Source organism: Micropterus dolomieu, linkage group LG19 (assembly GCF_021292245.1).
Source record: "Micropterus dolomieu isolate WLL.071019.BEF.003 ecotype Adirondacks linkage group LG19, ASM2129224v1, whole genome shotgun sequence".
NCBI lineage: Eukaryota > Metazoa > Chordata > Actinopteri > Centrarchiformes > Centrarchidae > Micropterus > Micropterus dolomieu.
Genome location: NC_060168.1, coordinates 7889268 through 7909676, shown reverse-complemented (window position 1 = coordinate 7909676; position 20409 = coordinate 7889268). Strand labels below are relative to the sequence as shown.

Below are 20409 nucleotides of genomic sequence, written 5' to 3'. Positions count from 1 at the left end.
TCCTTGGGCAAGATACTGAACCCTGTGTGTGTGAATGTTAGTTTCTGTTCTGGTCCCATACTTACAGTCCTGTAGGTTATTTAAAAATTGTAGAATCTCCCTTTTAACATAACAGATGTAAAGTGATATCCCTTGAGATTTTTATTTGTTATATCTACTTAGTGAAGCAAAGTTTGAACCTCACTCTCAGGTCAGTCTTGTCATGTTTGCTAGTTGTTAATGTCAAAATGTAGTTTTCATTGGTTCATTGTTATCGACAGTTGTCTGTTCATTTATTAACTCAGTTTTTCAAGCATATTTTCTTCCAAATGACGGCATAAAAATGGAAAAGAAATTTAATGAGGCGAGGCACCGGTGCCATGAAGATCAACCAAGATCAAAACATGGCACATCCTAAAAAAAATGTCTAGAGTGCGTTGTGTGAACTGATGTTCACTCCTTTTGTTCTGCCAGAGATGAGCGTGTATATTCGGCTCTCTCATATGTCAACCTTATTTCTGTAGATTTCAGACATTTTTCTCTCGAGTTACATAAGGTCAACATTTGCAAGATTATTTGTGACTATGGGCTCATTTACAGACTGCTGTCTCGGCTTAAATCACCCTGTGGTATTTCAATGTCTAAAATTGTAGAGACTTAACTCTTTGTTAGTGACAATGATATTTTGAATTTGGTATTATTAAATAAAGGTATTTAGAAAAACTCTACTTTCTCTTTTTAATTAAAGTAAAGTATAGAGGAGGGATATTTCCGTCATCTGTAGCCATGGCATGATTGTTATCTAATCTTCATTCCTGTCCTTTTTCTATCTATGTCTTACATAAAGCCTGCTTAGTGAGTGGTTTTCTTTCTTTCTTTTCCCATCTCCTTGAAACTACCCAATCTTCATAAAACCATAGAGTGTTAAGTCATTATAGGTTAAGACGATGGTCGATGATTCAGTTCTGTCTCTCTGACACCCTCTCTTCCTTTCCATATTTCAATAAAACCAGTCAGCGTTGAGCTGTAATAGTCATGTAATAACACAGTTTTTATCCTGTGGAATTTTAAGAGACTATAAGTATGAAATGCTCATTACAGCATACATGGACAGTGTTACATGCGTGCAGCTGTGTCTTTACATATTCTAGATAAGTAAAGTTATAAAACTGGACTGGATGATACTCACTTTGTATCATATCCTTTCACCAAAGATACACAGTGCTGAATAACTAATGGATAAACTTTGAGACATTGGTATTATTATGAGCAACCATTAAGGCCATCGCTGAGAAGACAGAAAATATTTACACCCCCCAACAACTAACCTGGTTTACACTGACAGCAGGTATTGGCACAGGAGTTTGCTGTAGTGCCGCTGGTGGAGTAACTGTGTTGTTGTTTGAGTTGGTAGCACTGCGAGGTTCTTTCCTGGGGGCTGTTTTCCCACTGGGGGGTTTGCTTCGTGGCCTCAGGGGGTTCTGATGCTCCAGGGAGGGGGGAGGCAACAGGTCCTTCTCCCTTGCTGCAGGGCTGCAGCGGGAAAAGAGGAAGCGTCACAATCCGATTTAGATTCACCCTTGAGCAAGGCACTAGTAGAGTTTCACACTGACAAACAGTAGAAGATAATGTTTGCCTTGGCCAGCTCCAGGGGGTGAATGTGTGTTAAAATGAAAAAAATATATAAGACAGCATGAAATAATTGAAAACAGCATGTATTCAGCCCAACTTTGGATGAGGAAAGCTTAAAAATGGAGAGGGGAAGGGGACAAGTGATTGAGGGAGAAAAGAATAAAGAAAAGAGTCTACGAAGTCAATGTTTTTTTTTCTAATTAGCCCAGCATCAAGCTGAGCAGGCAGTTTGGCATGGCCTCTACTCAGTCTGAGCATTTTTCACAACAGATGTGGGAGTGACAGTGTTCAGTGGCTAGCTGCCAAGATGCTCAGTGTTCCACTAGAGCCTCTGTAAGCTCTTGATACTGGCAGTAATGTCTTAACAGTAATTGTAATAGTTTTACCGATATTCACTCAGATGCACACAGGCACAACTCCTTCCTGTAAACTCGTTCGTGTAGATTATGAAATTTTGCTGTCCAGATTAAGAGCCATTGGCTTCGGTGAAGCAGCAAAGTGATATTTCAAATTCTTCTTCTTCTTATATATTATAAGTGATTTATTTAAAATCAAACCCGCACTGATAACATTAAATAAAGTTACAACTGAAGTATAGAATATGTCTGAAAAATAAACACACCTCTCATTTAGGGAAAACTGAGGCCATTTGTGTTGGATATTGAATCAAACTGAATTTTTTGTTTGATTTTAGATAATTAGCTTTTAGATAATTACAAGAGACAAAGGCACTGAAAGCACTAAAGACTAAATTGTTGAGCAGGAAAGGGCTGGGCCTCGAGTTCAATGCCATTTTAAGTATGTAGCCACTTCCTGGTACAGCATCAATTTTGTGGGTGTAATGGAAAAAGCAATGGATCAAAAATTAATAGAAACTGTTGCTGCAAGGAAACAATCACTGCTAATTTTACATTTTAAATAAATATTAATTAAGTCATACGTTTGGGATGCAGCTACTAACTGATTGTAAACACAGCTTATCCCAAATGTTAAGGATGGGTCTTGTCCTCCCTTCCTTACCTATGCTGGTTTGCTCTGCTCCATGTCTGGGTCTGATTATCCTCCACACAGTTTGATCTCTCTGTCCGCCTGGGCTGTTTCTTCCCTGTGGTGTTCCTCCTTGGGGTCATGACTTCTGGCCCTGACAACAGGCCCGGCGACAACCTCATCCTTGACCTCTGGCCGTCCCCAGGGGTCTTCTGGTTGAGCTTGGCCTTGGCCTTCTCTCTGCCTGGGCTGTGGGGAGCAAGAAAATTGTCTTTTCTTTTATAGTTAGAGACACATTTTTGCCAGTTGTTGCCAGATTGCAAACAACTGCGAATTGCGAACAAATTTCCAAACAAATACACTTGCAGCTCCTACCAGAAGGCCCCCCTTGTATCCTTGTGTTCCACCGTTGGTGCAGCTGGAACAGGGGTGCTGTTGGATCCGCAGGGCTTGGTCTTAGCAGCTGTACCCACTGCTGGTGATTCACTCCTTGGAGAGAAAGTGTCCGGACCCTGGGTGATGGAGCCTGGGAAACATTGTACCAGAAAAAGTATTCCAGATCAAACCAGATTTTTTACTACATACCATAGTTTCTTTAAGACACAGTAGGTGTAAGTGTCCATACCAACCTGTGCTATGGTGTTCTTGCTGTGGGGGAACCAGGGGTTTGGTTTGAGCTTGGACCTTATTCAACCAGCTGTCCAACTGCCACTTGTTGGTGGAGGGGGGCTCAGGCTATAGTGGGAAAAACAACTTATTTTATTATTAAATATTTCAGAAGTAACTGCACTCTGTAACACCTTCATTGAATTACGATGGCTGTATAGTGCCACAGTTGTAGCAAAATTATATTAGACTCAAGGGAAGTTACAGATGTGATTTCCTTTGAAAGGGATTTTGTCTTTAAATCATAAATCATTACAGTGCTTATTGTTTGCAGAATAAAAAGAGAAGTTATTTTAGTGCGATATGAAAGTAGCTGTGTTTTAACATATGGCCGCTTCTGTGTTGCATGCTACCAAATGATTTTTCTCTTTCTCTACATGTCTCTCTTTCTCTCAGTGGGTATGACTGCATAAGCCCATCAAACCAGGCAGCGTTGAGCCATTAAAATAATGTGATAAATAATGTTATAATTCAGCTTTCTGCAGCAGGAGTTTTATGACTTTCAGAGCACCACCCAGAGACTGTCGCAAGTGACTGTTTAATGCACAGGCAGTGTATCAGGGAGAGTAAAAAAGGACAATGAAATTGCATCTGTCTCTTTATGAAACGTAAACAAAATTGGAGACACTTGTCAGAGCTGGAGACACACATGACATGTCAATATTTTCTTACTGCCATTTGTTGAATAATTGCTTAATGAATATAATTTCTGTATTTCCATTCATAAAAGAAAGTGCACCAGGAATATGAGATTCTTACAGCTGGCATAAACATAACTTTGCATCCAGAAATGATAGATTGGATCCAAACTGGGGTTGGAAATAAGCATGTGGCAACTGAACGGACTGCTTACTGAATGATGGGACAATACATATATAAAGGATATTTTATATTATAATAAACTTTTTAAAAAACATTGTGATTGGTTTTGTATTGATATACACTTGATGACACCTAGCTCTTACTTCTCCTACTGTGTAGAGGTTGAATACATGTATGTTAAGTGGCCATGGACCACTGCGGCAGCTTAATGACTGAGACTGAGTTTTATCTATGTATTTCTCAATGTATTAAATATAATAATGGATATTTTATTAATATTAGATATTTTCACATTCATTAATACAGTTGTGTCTTCCACAAAAATTTTAATTTCTTGTTTCTTAAAAAAGAATAATGTTGTTATCCATTCCATTCATTTCATCCATAAACTCATGTTCACATGGACTTCACATAAACACACACACTCCCACACAGAAACACTCGTCTCACCTCTGGAGTGTTTGTGCGGGTGGCCTGATTGTACTCGCTGTCACTGGAGCTGCTCTCTGATTCGTCTGTGTCCGACTCTGAGCTGCTCTCTGATTCGCTGCTGCTCCCTGAAGCTCCACTAAAGAAGAACGAAAGACAGAAAGAGTGTGTAACATGAGAGAACTGCAGAATTGAATTTACACGTCACACTGTAACAAAACAAAGGCAGTTACAGTGTCACAAGATGGTGACAAAGCACATCCATGGCCACTGTGACTACTAAAAGGGTTACATCCAAGGGGGAACCTCCGGATTTGAAAAGTAAAGGGGGTGGTGATGGTGCAGTGGATAACATGCAAGTCTTTGGTGTGAGAGACTCAGTTTCAAGTGACACATTGTGACACGCACATTGATATTTCAATACTACTCTGATATAATGGCTGCTGTGGTGTTTATCATTGCACTGTTTAGCCACCAAATACTTGATGGATGTTGGGTTAAAGGAACATTGCTCAGGGACACAAATAGTCCCTGAGCAACACACTTAACCCCTAATTGCTACAAAGGCATGCGACCTCTGACATACTTAGAAATTGTAAGTCGCTTTGGATAAAAGAGTCAGCTAAATGAATAAATGTAATGTAAAGCCAATTCGGAAAACCTGCATTCTTTCTAATGACCAGCAGGGGGCGACTCCACTGCATTCAAAAATAAGTCAGATTGGATGTAAGCTTATGAGGAAAAAGACCCTACTTCTCACTTGATTTATTACTTCAGTAAACACTTTCCTAATGAGTGTATGGTCTTCTTTGATATAGCATGATGTCACATCACTGTGGCTACGCCCACAACTTTTATACAGTCTATGGCTAATTCACAAAGTTTCAGACTTTAACACACCAGCGAGGGTTGCTCACTCTCTCCCTTACTATTTGATATTTGAAACAAACCACCTGCTAGCTCTATCTGGCAGAATTGAAAAGAAAAAAAGGGATTTTCACAATTCACAACACACGAATCACTTTTATGCAGATGATGTTATACTTTATCTTCAAAAATGATCAAATGCGCTACAAGGTGGAGAACAACCTCATTCGCTCTCAGAATGTACCATGGGCTAATTACGCCAAACTTATCTACCTATCTTAGCAAACCGAAGGCCAGCAGTGAGTTGTTTTATTTTAAAATTAATGTACTGCTAGCGGAAACATGTAAAAGGGAACATTTTACCTTAAGTCAACTACCTCTTTCTTATTGATTCCAAAGATTTTAATAGAAAAATGGTAAATGTGTCCACTTTACTTTTTCAACTGTGACTTAGCATATCAGATGCATTACCTTGCTATGTGTATCTTTCTCTGAAACCATCAACATTTCAAGATTACCCTTAAGGTACAAATATCAAATATTACAACTGCTTCAAAACCATTCTAAATTCCCAAATGTTTGACAGCCATGTGGATAGTTCTCAAAACTTGCACATGTGGTAAGTGGGAACATTTTTTCTTCATTGCATTTAAATGAAGCCCTGTCATCTTTACTGACTCATCCTGCCAGTTAGTCTCAATCAGTGTCAGGGTTATTTAAGGAACCTGCTGGCACATCTGGTTCTCTCTCTACCTCTAACCTTGTCCTGTGGCTTTGGCTTCAGGATTGTAGCTTCTCTACCTGTCTAGCTGACCTGTGAGTGAGCCGAAATGTTTGTTTGCAATCCCCATAAAGTGGTAAATAAGGTGCTGGACAAGCATTATTGATTTAGTCATGCTAATACAGTGCAGTTTCAGTGCAGCTCTTGTTGTGCTGGTGTTAGATTTACAATGATGTGAACCAACTGGTGCATGTTGTTATTTTTAGTGCAAGTTTGCTCATCTTCTCTTTAGATTACAGAAGCTTAATACTGGCCTGTTGGAAGAGCTAGTCATCCTGAGTAATAAAGTCCCTAAATAAGTATATCTTTATAACTCTACTTTTATAATAAAGAATTGATTTCTTGATTTCTTTACATATATAGTGACTTTCTATATATACTAACTACTAATCCATTCGTTAGTTCCAGCTACTACAGATTTTTACTGTAAGACTTATTTTCATCTTTTAGTGACATTGTGAAAACCTGCGTGTCTTGTCTTAGTATCTTACTCTTCTCTCTTGTTATTTCCTGTGGTGAGATTCCCCAGGTGGTGTAGTTTGATGTTCATCTCATTCTTCCTCATCCTTACATACTAAATCTCCTCTACACTCCAGCACAGTTGAAACAAAACAAACATTTTCACCACAAATACTAGGACAATACATTCATTTCATCTATGGACGGGATTTAAAGGTATCTTATTTTGATCAAAAATAAGATAATTCATAATCTACTCCAACTGCCAAAATTAGTGTATCGTCTCAGTAAACTCTTAAATAAAACAGAACTCTCTCTAAGCTGTATAAATTAATCTTAGTTTATCTGTTCTGTTGTGTTTTTGTCTTGTTTCACCAATTTAAAAAAAAGGATAATAATTGGGGAAGCCAGCCACCCTGTCACTGATCTGATTCAATAAAAATGAAACATCTGACACAGAATATAATCAATGGCTATTAATAAACTTTTTCTCATCCTCTGTGGTGCTTTGCTTTGGTTGGCCTTGTGTTCATCCATCCTTCCACAGTCCTTTGAAATGGCCTCCTAGAGGCAACACACCCGCTCGTCCTGACTTAAGAATACACACAAATGCACTCGCACACACAGAAATTGCAATTAAGTGTAGTTCTCTTTGTGTGTGTGTGTGTGTGTGTGTGTGTGTGTGTGTGTGTGTGTAATTTCAGTTCAAGGCTGCCATCACAGCAGGCACCAATCTGTGTGAGCAGTCAAGCAGCAAATCCATCAACTGTTCCGCAGGCAACACACACACACACAAACACACACACACGCACAGTGACAGATACTGTATGAAAGCAGCGTCTGCCTTGTTTTTTTCTATCATTACTCATCTCTTCCATTTGTCTCCCTCTTTCTCTCTTGCAATTTCAATTAAATTTTCAGCTCAGTTTGCTCTATTAGCATCACAGTTAAAACAATATTGGAAATGCGTTGAGTTAAACTCCCTGTGTATGTGTGTTTCAGTTTTCCCTATGCAGACCCTCCTCTGTGCAGTCACTGCCAGTTGTGTGTTTGGAAACTGTAGTGAACTAATAATATAAGAAAGCTGGTTAGTTTCTGATTTTACTAAACAATGCAAGTAGCTACAAAGCGGGGTCTTATCGATTTTTCATTTTGGTTTTCAATGTTGGTGCATCACAATAAAACAAGAAATGTAATCAGAGAAATGATTCCCATTAAGTAAGTTATTGCTCATTACATTCAGCTTTCTGTCTAAGCAGGAGAATTTGAATTTCTTTCACCCACATTATTTCTGAATAACCTGGGGGAAATTATTGATGAGGCCAAGCACGTGCAAACAAAGATTTGGCAGTGTATCACTGCAAGCAGAACACAGAAATACAGCAGAAGAGCTAAAGACAAGGCTGTGAGAGACATATTCCACATTACATACATCCAATAAACAGCGTGAGTAATACCGTTTTAAGGGTAGTAAAGGTTAGTTGCTAACTTTGTCTGCCTGCCATTTCGTGCTGAGTAGGTTTTGTACAGTGAGTTTATCCAAGCTTTTTTGCTGACAACAGCTGCCTGCTGCTGCTGGAAACCAAGTGGATTTGAGAACTAGCACTGAACCAAAACAGTAAAGGTGCTTGTTGTAAAACCAAAACAATGACCTGAAAGATGCTGAAACAGAATTGCAGAGTCCGGTGATAATTCTCTGTGGGTCCATCCCCAAAAGCAACACCTTTCACCTTACATATAGTTATTTGAGCTATTGTTAATATGAAAATATTGAGTGGTGCTTTAAACATACCATATTTTCATGTGCAGATAATGTAGAAAGGAAGAATTAAAAAATGTTTGGCACTAAACATTAAAAAAAGAGCTGTTTCTGAAATCAGTTCAGTTCAGTGTGCTTTATTGTTTCATTTAAACAATGTTGCCAAAGCAGTTTGGAACAAAATCAAATAAGTTTACATTTGAATATGACATAACAAGATTAATCCAATCGAGACCATTCAATTTAGCAGTTATACATTACAAAAACATAAGTGAACAAGATGTAACCTGCCATGCAGCGAACGTTAGGTGCAACAGTTGGCTGAGTCACTTGCTGTGAAATCGTTAGCAGAAGGTAAATACCATGGACACACTGGACTTGTTGAAGGCCTTATATTGTGTATAAATTACACCCTACTAACCCTAACCCTAACCCTAATGTAACGCACTACATGGAAACTAGGGAGTGATTTCTGAAACAGCCATTCTCATTAAACATAATCTTTTTCAGATTTGTCCAATATTAATGTTCTTGTCTGGCAATAGGGTTGCTTTAAATGTACAATATCTGTTTTACTGGACTATAATGTATGTGTCATGTATCTGCTGTAACTGCCTGAAACGCAAACAAGATGTGCTCATACAAATAGTATGTGAAAGTCACTGAGATGTGATGTTTCTTGTAACAGGATTGTCACACAGTTTTTCATTAGAGTGAACAGCCAATTCATACATGGATTACTTGGATATGCCAGACAGATGACGATCCTGGACTCCCTGTCCATTTTTTGTCTCTTATTGCCTTTAAAGAATCTTTTGATGTGCAACTATAGAGTCCTGTGAGTCAACAGCAGCTCTCTGATGTAGAAAAGACTCATTAGTATTCGTGATTCAGAAGATCATCTTTCAAACTGACAACTTTCTGAATAGACAAACGAAAAAAAGGAAGTTTACGTTGCTGCTGAGAACTACATTAGTCAGTAAATAAAGTACCATCCACCCGTTTATATTAACATTTTGGACAGAGTGGAAAAACTACTACTGAACTACTACTACTACTACCACTAAAAACTACTGAATCCAGTTGGAAAAAAATACCTGATCTTAAAAATACTGACATTTATTTAATATAGAAACTCCTCCAAGGTAAGTAAAACTAAACAAATAAAAAATATAACAAGTATAAAATGAAAATGAGTATAAAAGTTTTCAGACAAAAGCAGCTTAGATAACAAAAACTAGCACTTTATTTTTCTGGAGAATGGTAATTAATGGTTTGGGATTCTCCTCTACTAAATCTGCACTGATTGGAGCTAGCTGTGCAGCCTGTTTAGACAGAGTAATCTATCACAGACATTGTGCCACAAAAATAATACCAGTTGGCGGATGATTTTTTATCCAAAGCGCCTTTTTGTTTGATAGGAGCCTACATTTTAACTCTCGGAAACAAATCACTTCCCCTGGTGGGCTAGCCCACATTGTCGATACATTTGGCAAAAAATCAAGGTGAGAACAAACATCAAGCGAGTGTCTGCTTTGTAGGAGTGTGCTGTTCTCACTTGTCATTAGTGCTGCAAATGCTGGATAAGATAGGATTTCTGGGATCGCTGGGCTTTGTCCTGTATGAGCCCAGGGCCTGAAGCAGTGCACTGAGGAATGAATGATTGAATGAATGAAGTTTTCTACATGTCATTTTGTTTTCGCTGTCATTTTATCTGGACGTTTACAACATGAAATGGCTCTTTTACTTGATGAGAGAAAATCTCTAATGGGTTGAACATGTTATACGAAATCGTGCAAGGCACATTTAATACATTTGATGGTAGTCTTTTTATGGCATTTCATATCATCCTTTAATTTGCCAAAAGATAAAATTGGCTGGAAGCATGAGACGAGTCTGTATTTCCCACACTGATATGCTTGTGTTTTTGTTTAAATAGCACTGTGTGAAATTAAAGGAAAGCGTGAGTGTCTTTTCCTCTCAATGGGATTTTCACTTGAGTGCTCTCTAGCCTATTTTATTCTGGCAACATAAACAGTATGTGCTGGAGGAACAAGATGAAAGGAGATGAGTGTGTGTGAAAGCATTACATCTGGCTCACTTTCCTCTCTTTTTTTCCTCAGGAATCAGCCATTAGCTGTCGAAAAAGATTTTAATGTCGTGGTCGATGCCAAATTAAAATGCAACGCCAGCTGGTGCAGACTGACAGACTGGCTTTTTACTGGACATTTTAGATACATTTCTGTGAAGTTTTGTTGAAGACATATAAACTTCATCCAGGAGTACATTTGTTCAAGTTGTTCAGTCTCTTAATCTGTGTATGAAATACTGTAGTTCTTTATCCACAAAGCAAATGCTTACATGAGAAAAGGTACTTTTGTATCTTTTATTCAGGTATACATCTGTAAAGTTTTATTTCAGCTCTCATTAACAGCTACATATTCTTGGTATCCTTTGCTTCCCACAATATCTTTCCCCATTCATGCATTTATTATCTCTTTTCAAAGTCCATGTAACAATAACAACAACATAACACACTAAGGAAGACATTGACACAGACAGCATTTGAACACAATTAAAGACAATTTTCTTTTCGTTTCAGACAGGTGTCTTTCTGTCAGGTCTATATCGTCCGCATCAACACAAGTCTTTGGCTTAGTTAGGACGCACAGCCTTCACTCTGCATTTTCTGTGTGTGTGCCTGTGTCAGTGTTGCATAAGTAACACAGATAAGACTTACAACATCGCCTTTGTCAGATCTTCAGGCTCCAGCGGAGGCTGTGTCTGTTTATTTGTGTGATAACACAAGCACAACAGGGGAAATGAAAGCCCTACAGCCTTGACAAAGTGATCTGTTGGTTTGATATGTCCAGTGGGCCTCATAACACGACACCCACATACTTACAGGCTAGTAGCAAAGCTAGCAAAGCTAGTAGCTACACTTTGGTATACAGTGACTTAAAACGCTGCCAGGATTCATGCTTGGCACCTGACACAAGGTCAAGTGGAGAACTGGCTGTTAATCAAATAATATCTTTTTACAGTACACCTGAGAGTTACCTGAAAAAGACTGCTGTGTGGATGCAGGTCACTTCACTAATGTTTCAGTAAGAGGGAAAGTAAAGTAAATAGTTTCCAACTCTGGGTCACTAAAACACTTTAAATGTCGGTCTTTCATTTGTTTTTATGAGGCAGCGGCATTGATGCAGCTGGTGGGGGGTGGAAGGTGGGGGTGTAATTCAGTATCATCTTCCTCGGTCAATCAAATTCATGCAAGCACAGTGCAAGTTTACTTTGTAACATGAATGGTGTATTTCTACCGTTTACCTTGTGATCATCACCACAGAGGATAAAATGATTGTCTTATAATATTACAAATGTTTGTGCAGTGATGTTTTGCTCAGACTGGACTGGACTGGACAGGGATCATTACTCCTCGTCTCGTTAGCTAACATTCCCCCTGCAACAAACGCAGTGCTGTTTTTAGTCTGAAAGTTCACTTATTTAAATTAAACTATTGATATTTTGCTTTGTTAGTCTGCTAACTATCGAGTAGCAAATAGCAAAGCAATCAAGACTAATGTTAAAATAAGATTGCTAGTAAGCACAAATTTTAACTGTGAGTCAATTACATTTCCTGCTCCCTTCACTCTGCCCTATTCACCAGTCCTCATTATATTTTACTTGAATTGAACTAAAATCCAACACACTAAAATTTATTTATTCAACTTTGTTGTCACTGTTTAAGCACATGTTCTTTAATTAAAGGTCCAAATTGCATTTTTCAGCTATATCATTCATGTAACTGAAGTGTTTTTACTAACTATGACAAAAATATCAAACAGTCCTAGCAAGTTACAATCCTGTGTGTTTAATTTTGGTGGTAGTGTGATCCTCCATGGTTTGATTATATTAAGCAATTAATATAATTCATTTATACTTAGGACCTGTATTCTTTTAGAATGCTAATGCAATCATGACCTTTGTGTCAGGTTTTAACTGTTCTGCTTCTTAGAACTTTGTACCAAACATCATGTGAGAGCTCCAGCGCTACACAATTGGACTGCTGCGAGCTTATCACAACACTGACTTGTTCTTGATGTCACAGGAAGTGGTAGCAGGTCAGGGCTGATTTTTATCCTCTACTTTGCGCTTTAAAACTTCAGCTGACTGTCTAGTCACCTGAGACAGGATGTCGGTACTATTTTCCCTCTTCAGACTGATGCTTTGCATGTTCAGCCTTGACATGAGCAAATTTCTTGTCTACCACCTGCATCTATTGATCGTGTCCTGAAGGCTCTTGCCTCCCTCATGAACTCTTCAATCTCCACCATCTTTGCTATTTTCTTTAGAGAGCATCGCTTGAAGATTAAGAAGGGTCTGATTTTATATGTCATCCTAGGTTTTTAGAAAAACATTAACAGGATAGTGAAAACCTGTACATTTTACACATGACTGGATCTTTGATTATGTATCAAACTACCTTGACCCAAACAATAATAGCAATGCAACACAACAGGGATTACAGAAACTATGTCTTTCTTCAGTTGTATAAGTGTTGTTTTTCCAGCGAGTTTTAAATACAGTGGCTTTAATATAATTTTTCAAATTAAATATTTTAAAAATATAAAAATTTTAGACCAAAAAACTAAATTAAATAAAAGTGATTTAATATTCTCTGACAGAATTTATACCTGGCTGGTTAGAGAAGGCTTTGAACCTACATTTAGACCACAATGATGGAAGTAACAACAATGCACCTAAAATGTGAAATCTTATTTTTTTGGTAAATCCTAAAATTTGGTTGGTGGCTTGTCAAGAATCAATAAACTGGGTGGGATTGGGCCAAGGGGAATTAATGACATAAATTTCTCTAAAATTGGCCAGGCTCCTGCATATACCCGCGATTCTAATACAATACATGTCGTCATAGTCAAAGTCAGCGAATATCTCCTCACGTCTGTGTTTGTACGGAGCCCTGGCTCTGTAAATGGGAAACAAACAAAGTGGCTTGGACTGAGCCACACAACACTATTCCAGCCGTTCCAGCTATGATTTGTGTGTCAGTGACGTTGAATTACTCTCCCACAGACATTCAGTTATGTAGTGTATAAAAAATATACTGATGTATTGTTTAGGCCGTGTGCAATATTGTGTATCCTGGATCGATTAAGTATTCATGCATACTGAACTGTCCCATTCCTCATTCATGATTACAGAGAAGAAGCAGATATTAGCATCCTATAATCATTATGTTTATCTGTGTTACACTGTTCGGTTTAGTTTGGACTGTGTCACCATTAATTAACCAGCAGGAAGTGAACATAAGGAGGACATTCAACAGGCAGTTGCAGCTTTTTTCCTCTACTCCCAATCGCTTCTGCTGGAAAACTGAATTGATCAGCCAAACAACGGCGCAGACAGACCATGGCTCAGATAAACTGCAGTCAGTAGAGATAAGATGTAACAGAGTGTGAAGCAGGAGGATCATATAGTCAGCGTTCATACACAGTAGGTAAATATAGGTTCTGAGTGAGAATATGTAGAATTATAAGGGTATTACGGACTGATAAGTGAAGATGTGGAGGCCATCTGGGCTCAGTTCATCTGTCATCTTATCATCTGCCTGCAGCTCACTGGTTCTGCCCTCCACTTGGCAGGTCTTCCTGCTGCACAGCTGGCTTTACAGTCTCTCTCTGTCTCTTCTCAACCAGTCATGTGCGTGTGTGTGTGTGTGTGTGTGTGTGTGTGTGTGTGTGTGTGTGTGTGTGTGTGTGCGCGTGTATACACTCCAGCATGTGTGTGCATGTGTTTGCAAGCATATTTGCATGTGTGATTGTTTATCTGACTCTGAGGTGCGTGTTTGATATGCAGTGCATTTTGAGAGTATTTATAAAATTATTGCAGTTACTCTATAGCAGTCTACCAAATTTATAGGTAGTTTATTTATTTTATATTACTGTTTTATTTCATGACTTGCATGTGTTGCACTAGCCTCACTTTTGTGTTTATGGTGGACTTTTTCAATGGAAGCTTTTCTTTACTCCATCATATACACACGCTTTGAAAAAACGTGGCTATTTTACGCAAAACATCAATTCGGCATTAAAAAGGAGGCTAACCCCACCTGGTAGCACATCGGCCCGTGACGCCAATGTACAGAGCAGTATGGTTAGCCGGTCAACATGCATATATTTGCACAAACTTCTGTGATGGTTAAGCCTAGGATAAGTTGCCTCGTGGGACTAAACACAAACTTCACTAGCTAGCTAGCAAGTTAGCAATCGGAAGCGCTACTAGTGTTTCTGGTCACCCTAGAGCGTCATATACAGACGCGCCTGGTAGTGTTGTAGTCAAGACCGCCCAAACCGAGACCAAGTCGAGACCAAGACCAGAGTTTATCGAGACCGAGACAAGACCAAGACTTTTAGGGGCTGAGACCGAAGGAGGGCGAGACCGAGCGTGTGTAGGATGATGCTTGAGATGAGAAGAGGCTGTTATATGTCTAAGTTACGTTAAACAACTTTAAAGTGGATGACTTTATATATATATATTTTTTTTACAATTTGGAGCCAAGGTTTTCTTTATTTTCATGCATAAATCTGTGAATTATAAGAGAACTTAGGTGAGAAATGTGTGTTGCAGGTCTGCCAAATAGCTTAAAATGCTAGAGTGTACTGCTGACCATATTGGCTAGCATGGAGCGTTTTGTGACTCTTGACGGTATTACACTGGCACAGAGAACACTTATAAAAGACCCATGTGGAGTTTTTGTTTTGCTACAGTTGCAGGGAAAATACGCTGATTTAATTTCTGGTAGCAATAAAATAGTGAAAGGCAGTCCCTGAGAAGTGTGGTCCTTATTCAGTACAACTCAATAAAGAGGTAAGCCCACTACATATGCATGCACTGTTTGACTTTGTATGGTGAGTGTGCGTAGGTCTCAATCATCAGAGTAGTGTTTTCTCATGCCTTAATCACTCAGTACAAGTCATCTTGCACCGTGCCCTGAAATTTATCATGTAATTTGTTAAGTTAAACGTACAATACTAAGATTATATATCAAGTATCAGACAAAATCATACAGTGCATTTATTATAGTGTTGCTTGTGTATCATAAATTATGAATTTCACTTTTCACAAGCACATTTGCTGATGGGTTCATTCAGCATTGCGTCCATTAGTGTGTGTATTTGTGGTTGCGTGTGTGTGTTTGCCCGGGGCAGTACTGTGGGGAAGGCTATAATAGGTTTCCATTCCTACATATGTAGTGTAATGCTCCCTGGCAGCAACGGGAGTTTGAAGAAGTGCATCATATTTGAACTTATGTCACAATTGATACACCTGGCTGGCAGGATGCATCCATACTGCTTAAGCTGTCTGTGTTTCATATTATTGATCATGATTGTAAACACTATACATTTCAGCAGAAGAAAGATGACTATGGATGACTTTTTCAGCAGGTTTACATTCCTGCAGATACATTTTTTAAGATAAATAACTGATTAACAGTAAACTCCTATTTGTCACTTTTGATATAAATGCTGTGTAAGTGTAACTGTCATTTTTATTTAGAAGTAAAGACTACTTTGTCAACGTTTTACCCATAAACACACATAAACACACACCACCTGCTTGGAAGAAGACTGAGACACATTTTCCCCCGGGGTATTGCATTTCAAAGGGCATCAGTTTCACCAGGCCCAACTATTACAGACTTTTACAAATTACAGAAGTAAAAAAAAATGCTCAAAATATGCTACCAGTAAATGTAACCTTAAAAGTTAGGTCACACCAGCTTATAACAGGCAAATTTCATAGCAGACTAAGACTGAATGTGCACATATATCTTGTTTAATCTTTTGTTTGTTCTAAAACAGAGAAAGCTGTAGGATATTATCTGTTGCGCAATTAACACTTTATTTACAGTTACAATTTAATCTTTTCTGTTGGAGTATAAACTGCTCCACAAAAGTGGACTGCTAAATGACAGTTGGCTCAATTGATGGTTAACACGCAAGCTAGCTTGGAGAACTGTTATGGCTGAGCAGTGCTAGATTGCTTCTGTGTCATTATGATGACATTATGTCAGTCCGTGTTTATTCGCCCACAAAAAGCCAGTGTATGTTAGTTGTAGCTTGCTAGCAACTTATGTAAGCCAAGTGTTTTAAAGCTCTGGCTGATCTCTACCCTCTACTTTTCCCATTGTCTCTGTATACTAGGGTGACCAGACGTCCCCGTTTTCTGTGGACAGTCCCCGGTTTTTTTGGCATGTCCCCGCCTGGAGCTGTCCCTGGAAATGTCGCTGTTTTTAAATGTGTCTTCATGATAGACTGGATAAGGTGTTAACAGACCTGAAATCAGATTTTACCATAGACTGTATGGATTTTACGTGGCCAGAAAGACTGGACAGCAGAGCAGACGGGTGTCGTCCCGTAAAGTGATCATCCGCAGAAAACTGACTGCAGTCCGTGGCAGAGCGCACAGCATGTTAAAGCTGTATCGCCCAGTCTCTGTACAACTACTGCTGCATCTGGGTCAAACAGACATAACGTGCGAATAAACATCATTTTATGTCCGTGATAATAGCAAAGGTATGTCTCTGTGATATCTTTTAACAGAATAATCACAATTGTGGCCAAATAAGTGTTTGCAGTTGATAGCGCAACCAGGCTGGACATTTACGTAGTTATAGGCAATAATAGATATAGATAGATAATAATAGTATGTGTTTGGTAGGCCTATTTGTAATATTCTTTTTTATATTTGGAAAATGGAATGAAGACTATAACTAACATGACTTACTGCTGAGTTATATATAAAATAAAGACATGATCTCTTTTGCAATTGTCCTTACAATTTAACAGTCCTACATTATTTAACTTGCCGTGTACCAACCAATTCATTAATTTTACCTGTTAAAATTCCTTTAAATGGCAAATACAACCGATAACATGAAGTATTCCACTGCCAGAAAGTGATTGCAGCTTCTACTAATTGACTGAAAGGTAGTTTCTGCCTCAGAATTACTTGATTTCATTCAGAAGAGTTATAATTGACAGATTATAAAACCAAAATTGTCCCCCCTTTTTTATTTCATATATAATAACATTATATTTTTTAATGACATACTGACCACCAAACCAAAAATGTCCCCGGTTTTCATTTTCAGAAATCTGGTCACCTTACTGTATACGAATATATTGCAGTCAAAACGCCTCAGGACAAACCCAACCCTTTTGCTCAAGTTGAAACTGTCAACTTCTCAACTTACACGGTCACCTCCCCTGTTCACCTCAATATGTGTTGCCCAGGGTGAATTATTATCCACTCACATCTTTTACTCTGTTCAAGATCTTAGCCATGCTATTACTACTAAAATAATTAGAATAAAAAGACAAATCAATATCTTATTCCAGGCAGTTTTCCTCAACAGGGTATATATGATAAAAGACGCACGTAGCCTAATGACGAAATTAAAGGGAAGCCGCTCGCACAAAGATTTTAAAGATTACAGGGCAGAAATGTAAAAATGATACGGTCTAATATCCCACCATGGATGGATGGGGGTAGGTGGTTGTGTGTGTGTGTGTGTGTGTGTGTGTGTGTGTGTGTGTGGCAGCAGCATAATGATTGGTATGTGAGTGAGGTTGTCAGAGCAGAGGATTTTTTTTTAAATGTGTGTGTCTGTGTGGATTGTGTGAGGAGTGTGAGTGAATGTGTGTGTGTGTTGCTATCCATGGGGGATATAGCCAGTGGATCGCTCGCAGCATCTCTAGTCCCAACGTCCCTGCGGACATGTGTATGTGTGTGTGTGTGTGTGTGTGTGTGTGTGTGTGTGTGTGTAGTGTTCAGTAGATTGGGCTGCAGAGTGAATGGGCTCATTAGCGGTAGCAGAGTAACACATGGCCTGGGGCACACACAGACACACAGCACACTCTCACTCTCTCTCTCTTACACACACACACACACACAGTCACACTCTAGACTTGCATACTAATGCTTTCAGACTGTGAACACAACTAGCCTCATTTATAAAAGATTCTTATATTCGTATGCACCAGTCTGGGCTTTACAACACATTCCAAGCAAAAGATGAACTTATGCAAAATTGATCTCGAAGCCAAAATCAACTGTTTACATGAATTATCTCCAATGTTCTGTGATGTTACAAATGCAACATTTTTTTACTAATGATTAATTAGGTGACATGTTCCCTCAAGATGTCACAGGAAGACAATAATGTACCACAATGTGTAGCCCACACAGAATGTAACCATGGAAAATGGAAAAAGACTTTATTACGCTCAGAAATTACAAAGTAGAAGGGAAGTTATTATGGACTGTTGTTCATCTGCATTGTCTCCTGTCTGTTAGAATTACCTCAGTCTAAATTACAAATTGGGAGCTGCAGGACGATGCTCTAAGCATTTCTAGGTCATGATGTGAAGACACTGCCAAGCAATACAGTGAATGAAACTCTTCCAACAGTCACTCCTGTAGCTCCGGCCCCCCTGCTGGAATGATTGACAAGGACGGAGTCTTCTGCCTCACATCCCACTTTGAAATGAGCAAAGCAGGGGAAAGATAAGCTTTCATTGATCCTGAAATTCGTAAATATTTTCTGCTCTGTCACTGACAGCCAGATGTGGTCAATTATTTTACGTTCACTATCAAATAGAGTCAAGATAGTTATATTTTGATTTTAAATTAGGGAATAAGATACATACACCACTACAGTGCACAGTGTAAGTGTCTTTCGTTTTGTCTTTGCTATGGACAGCCAAACTTTAAAGGTGCCTCAGAATGCTCATTTTCACATTCATACTTTAGGGTTTCTACTAGAAATTATGCTTTAATGTTCAAAAAACACATTATATTTCTCATACTGTCCACTGCTTCAGCACCTCTTTTAACCCTCTGTTTTAGCTCCTATATCTTTAAGACCCCCCTCTCCGAAAGCCCACTTGCCTCTGTTAGGCCAAGAGGGGCCTGGATTAGCGACACCGCGCTGAATCAAGGCCTCACTGATTACTGTACAAAAACACAACTTTATTTACTGATTTTACTGATGGAGAAAATATTGTCTGGTTTTCCCTCTGATGTCCTCCAGCTGCTCTGCCTCCACTTTTGCCGATTTACGGAGTTTATGTTACTGGTTACTTTAACTACTGCTAACAGCAGCGGCTACTATGTTAGCTACTGAGTTAGCTGTAGAACTAGCTGTCCTATTACTGATTCTGCCCTGACTGGAAGCTTGGTGCTCCGGGGTTGTGTTTGTGTTTACACCTCTAACATTACTTCAGAAGCTTTGGACCACTGGTTCAGAGCCAGCTGATAAAGAGAGCTACTGTTAGCAACAAGTAAAGCTATATGTCCATCAGGAAACTTTATAAATCACAGAGTTGAGGCAGAGCAGCCAGAGGACATCAGAGGGAAAACCAGAAAATATTTACCTTCCCTTCATAAGCATAAAAGCACTTTCTGTGAGATATGCTGCACTGCACTGTACAACCTCCAGCTGTGGCTCTGTGAACTTCTCGATGACCGCTTCTCTGGAATGTGGGCGATTCTATGTAAAGCCTTGAATATACTCTGGAGCGGACGCATACACCACGGACACCACAGACACGGACTACTTCTGTTTGTACTACTTTCAGGAGTAAAACATGGGAAGCACGCAGACGTCCGCACAGAGCCTACATGTGCCCCCTCTGATGACGAATTTTTTTGTCACACGCACCATAGCGGACCCTCGTGTACCCTCGTACCTCGTGAAGTATATTCCTTGCTTAACTTTGGGGAGCGTAAACATCCCAGATGTTACGTAAAATCTAGCGCTTGTTAGCATTCGCCCGTTTTTCGGGGATATTTTGGGTGAGTAAGATTTACATATGAAGGAGAAAACACTGGAGAGTGAGTCTCACGGTATGTCAGTTACATGCGCTTAACTCTTTTTATTCAACTATGCCAATGAAAATACAGTTTTCCATTCTACAGCACCTTTAAGTGAACCGTGTGAATTGCA

At 39.0% G+C, this 20409-nt stretch overlaps 1 protein-coding gene across 2 annotated transcripts in view; it reads right to left on the bottom strand.

Annotated features, from left to right (window-relative positions):
* aff2 (AF4/FMR2 family, member 2) overlaps positions 1-20409 on the bottom strand; it is a 206142-nt gene that overhangs the window by 21549 nt on the left and 164184 nt on the right. For both annotated transcript variants that reach the window (XM_046029879.1, XM_046029880.1), the window contains exons 11-15: positions 4537-4654; positions 3228-3333; positions 2974-3124; positions 2632-2847; positions 1308-1512 (exon numbers count right to left, since the gene is read on the bottom strand). In XM_046029879.1, the coding sequence (XP_045885835.1) occupies positions 1308-1512; positions 2632-2847; positions 2974-3124; positions 3228-3333; positions 4537-4654 (796 nt within the window). The remainder of the gene's footprint in view (positions 1-1307; positions 1513-2631; positions 2848-2973; positions 3125-3227; positions 3334-4536; positions 4655-20409) is intronic.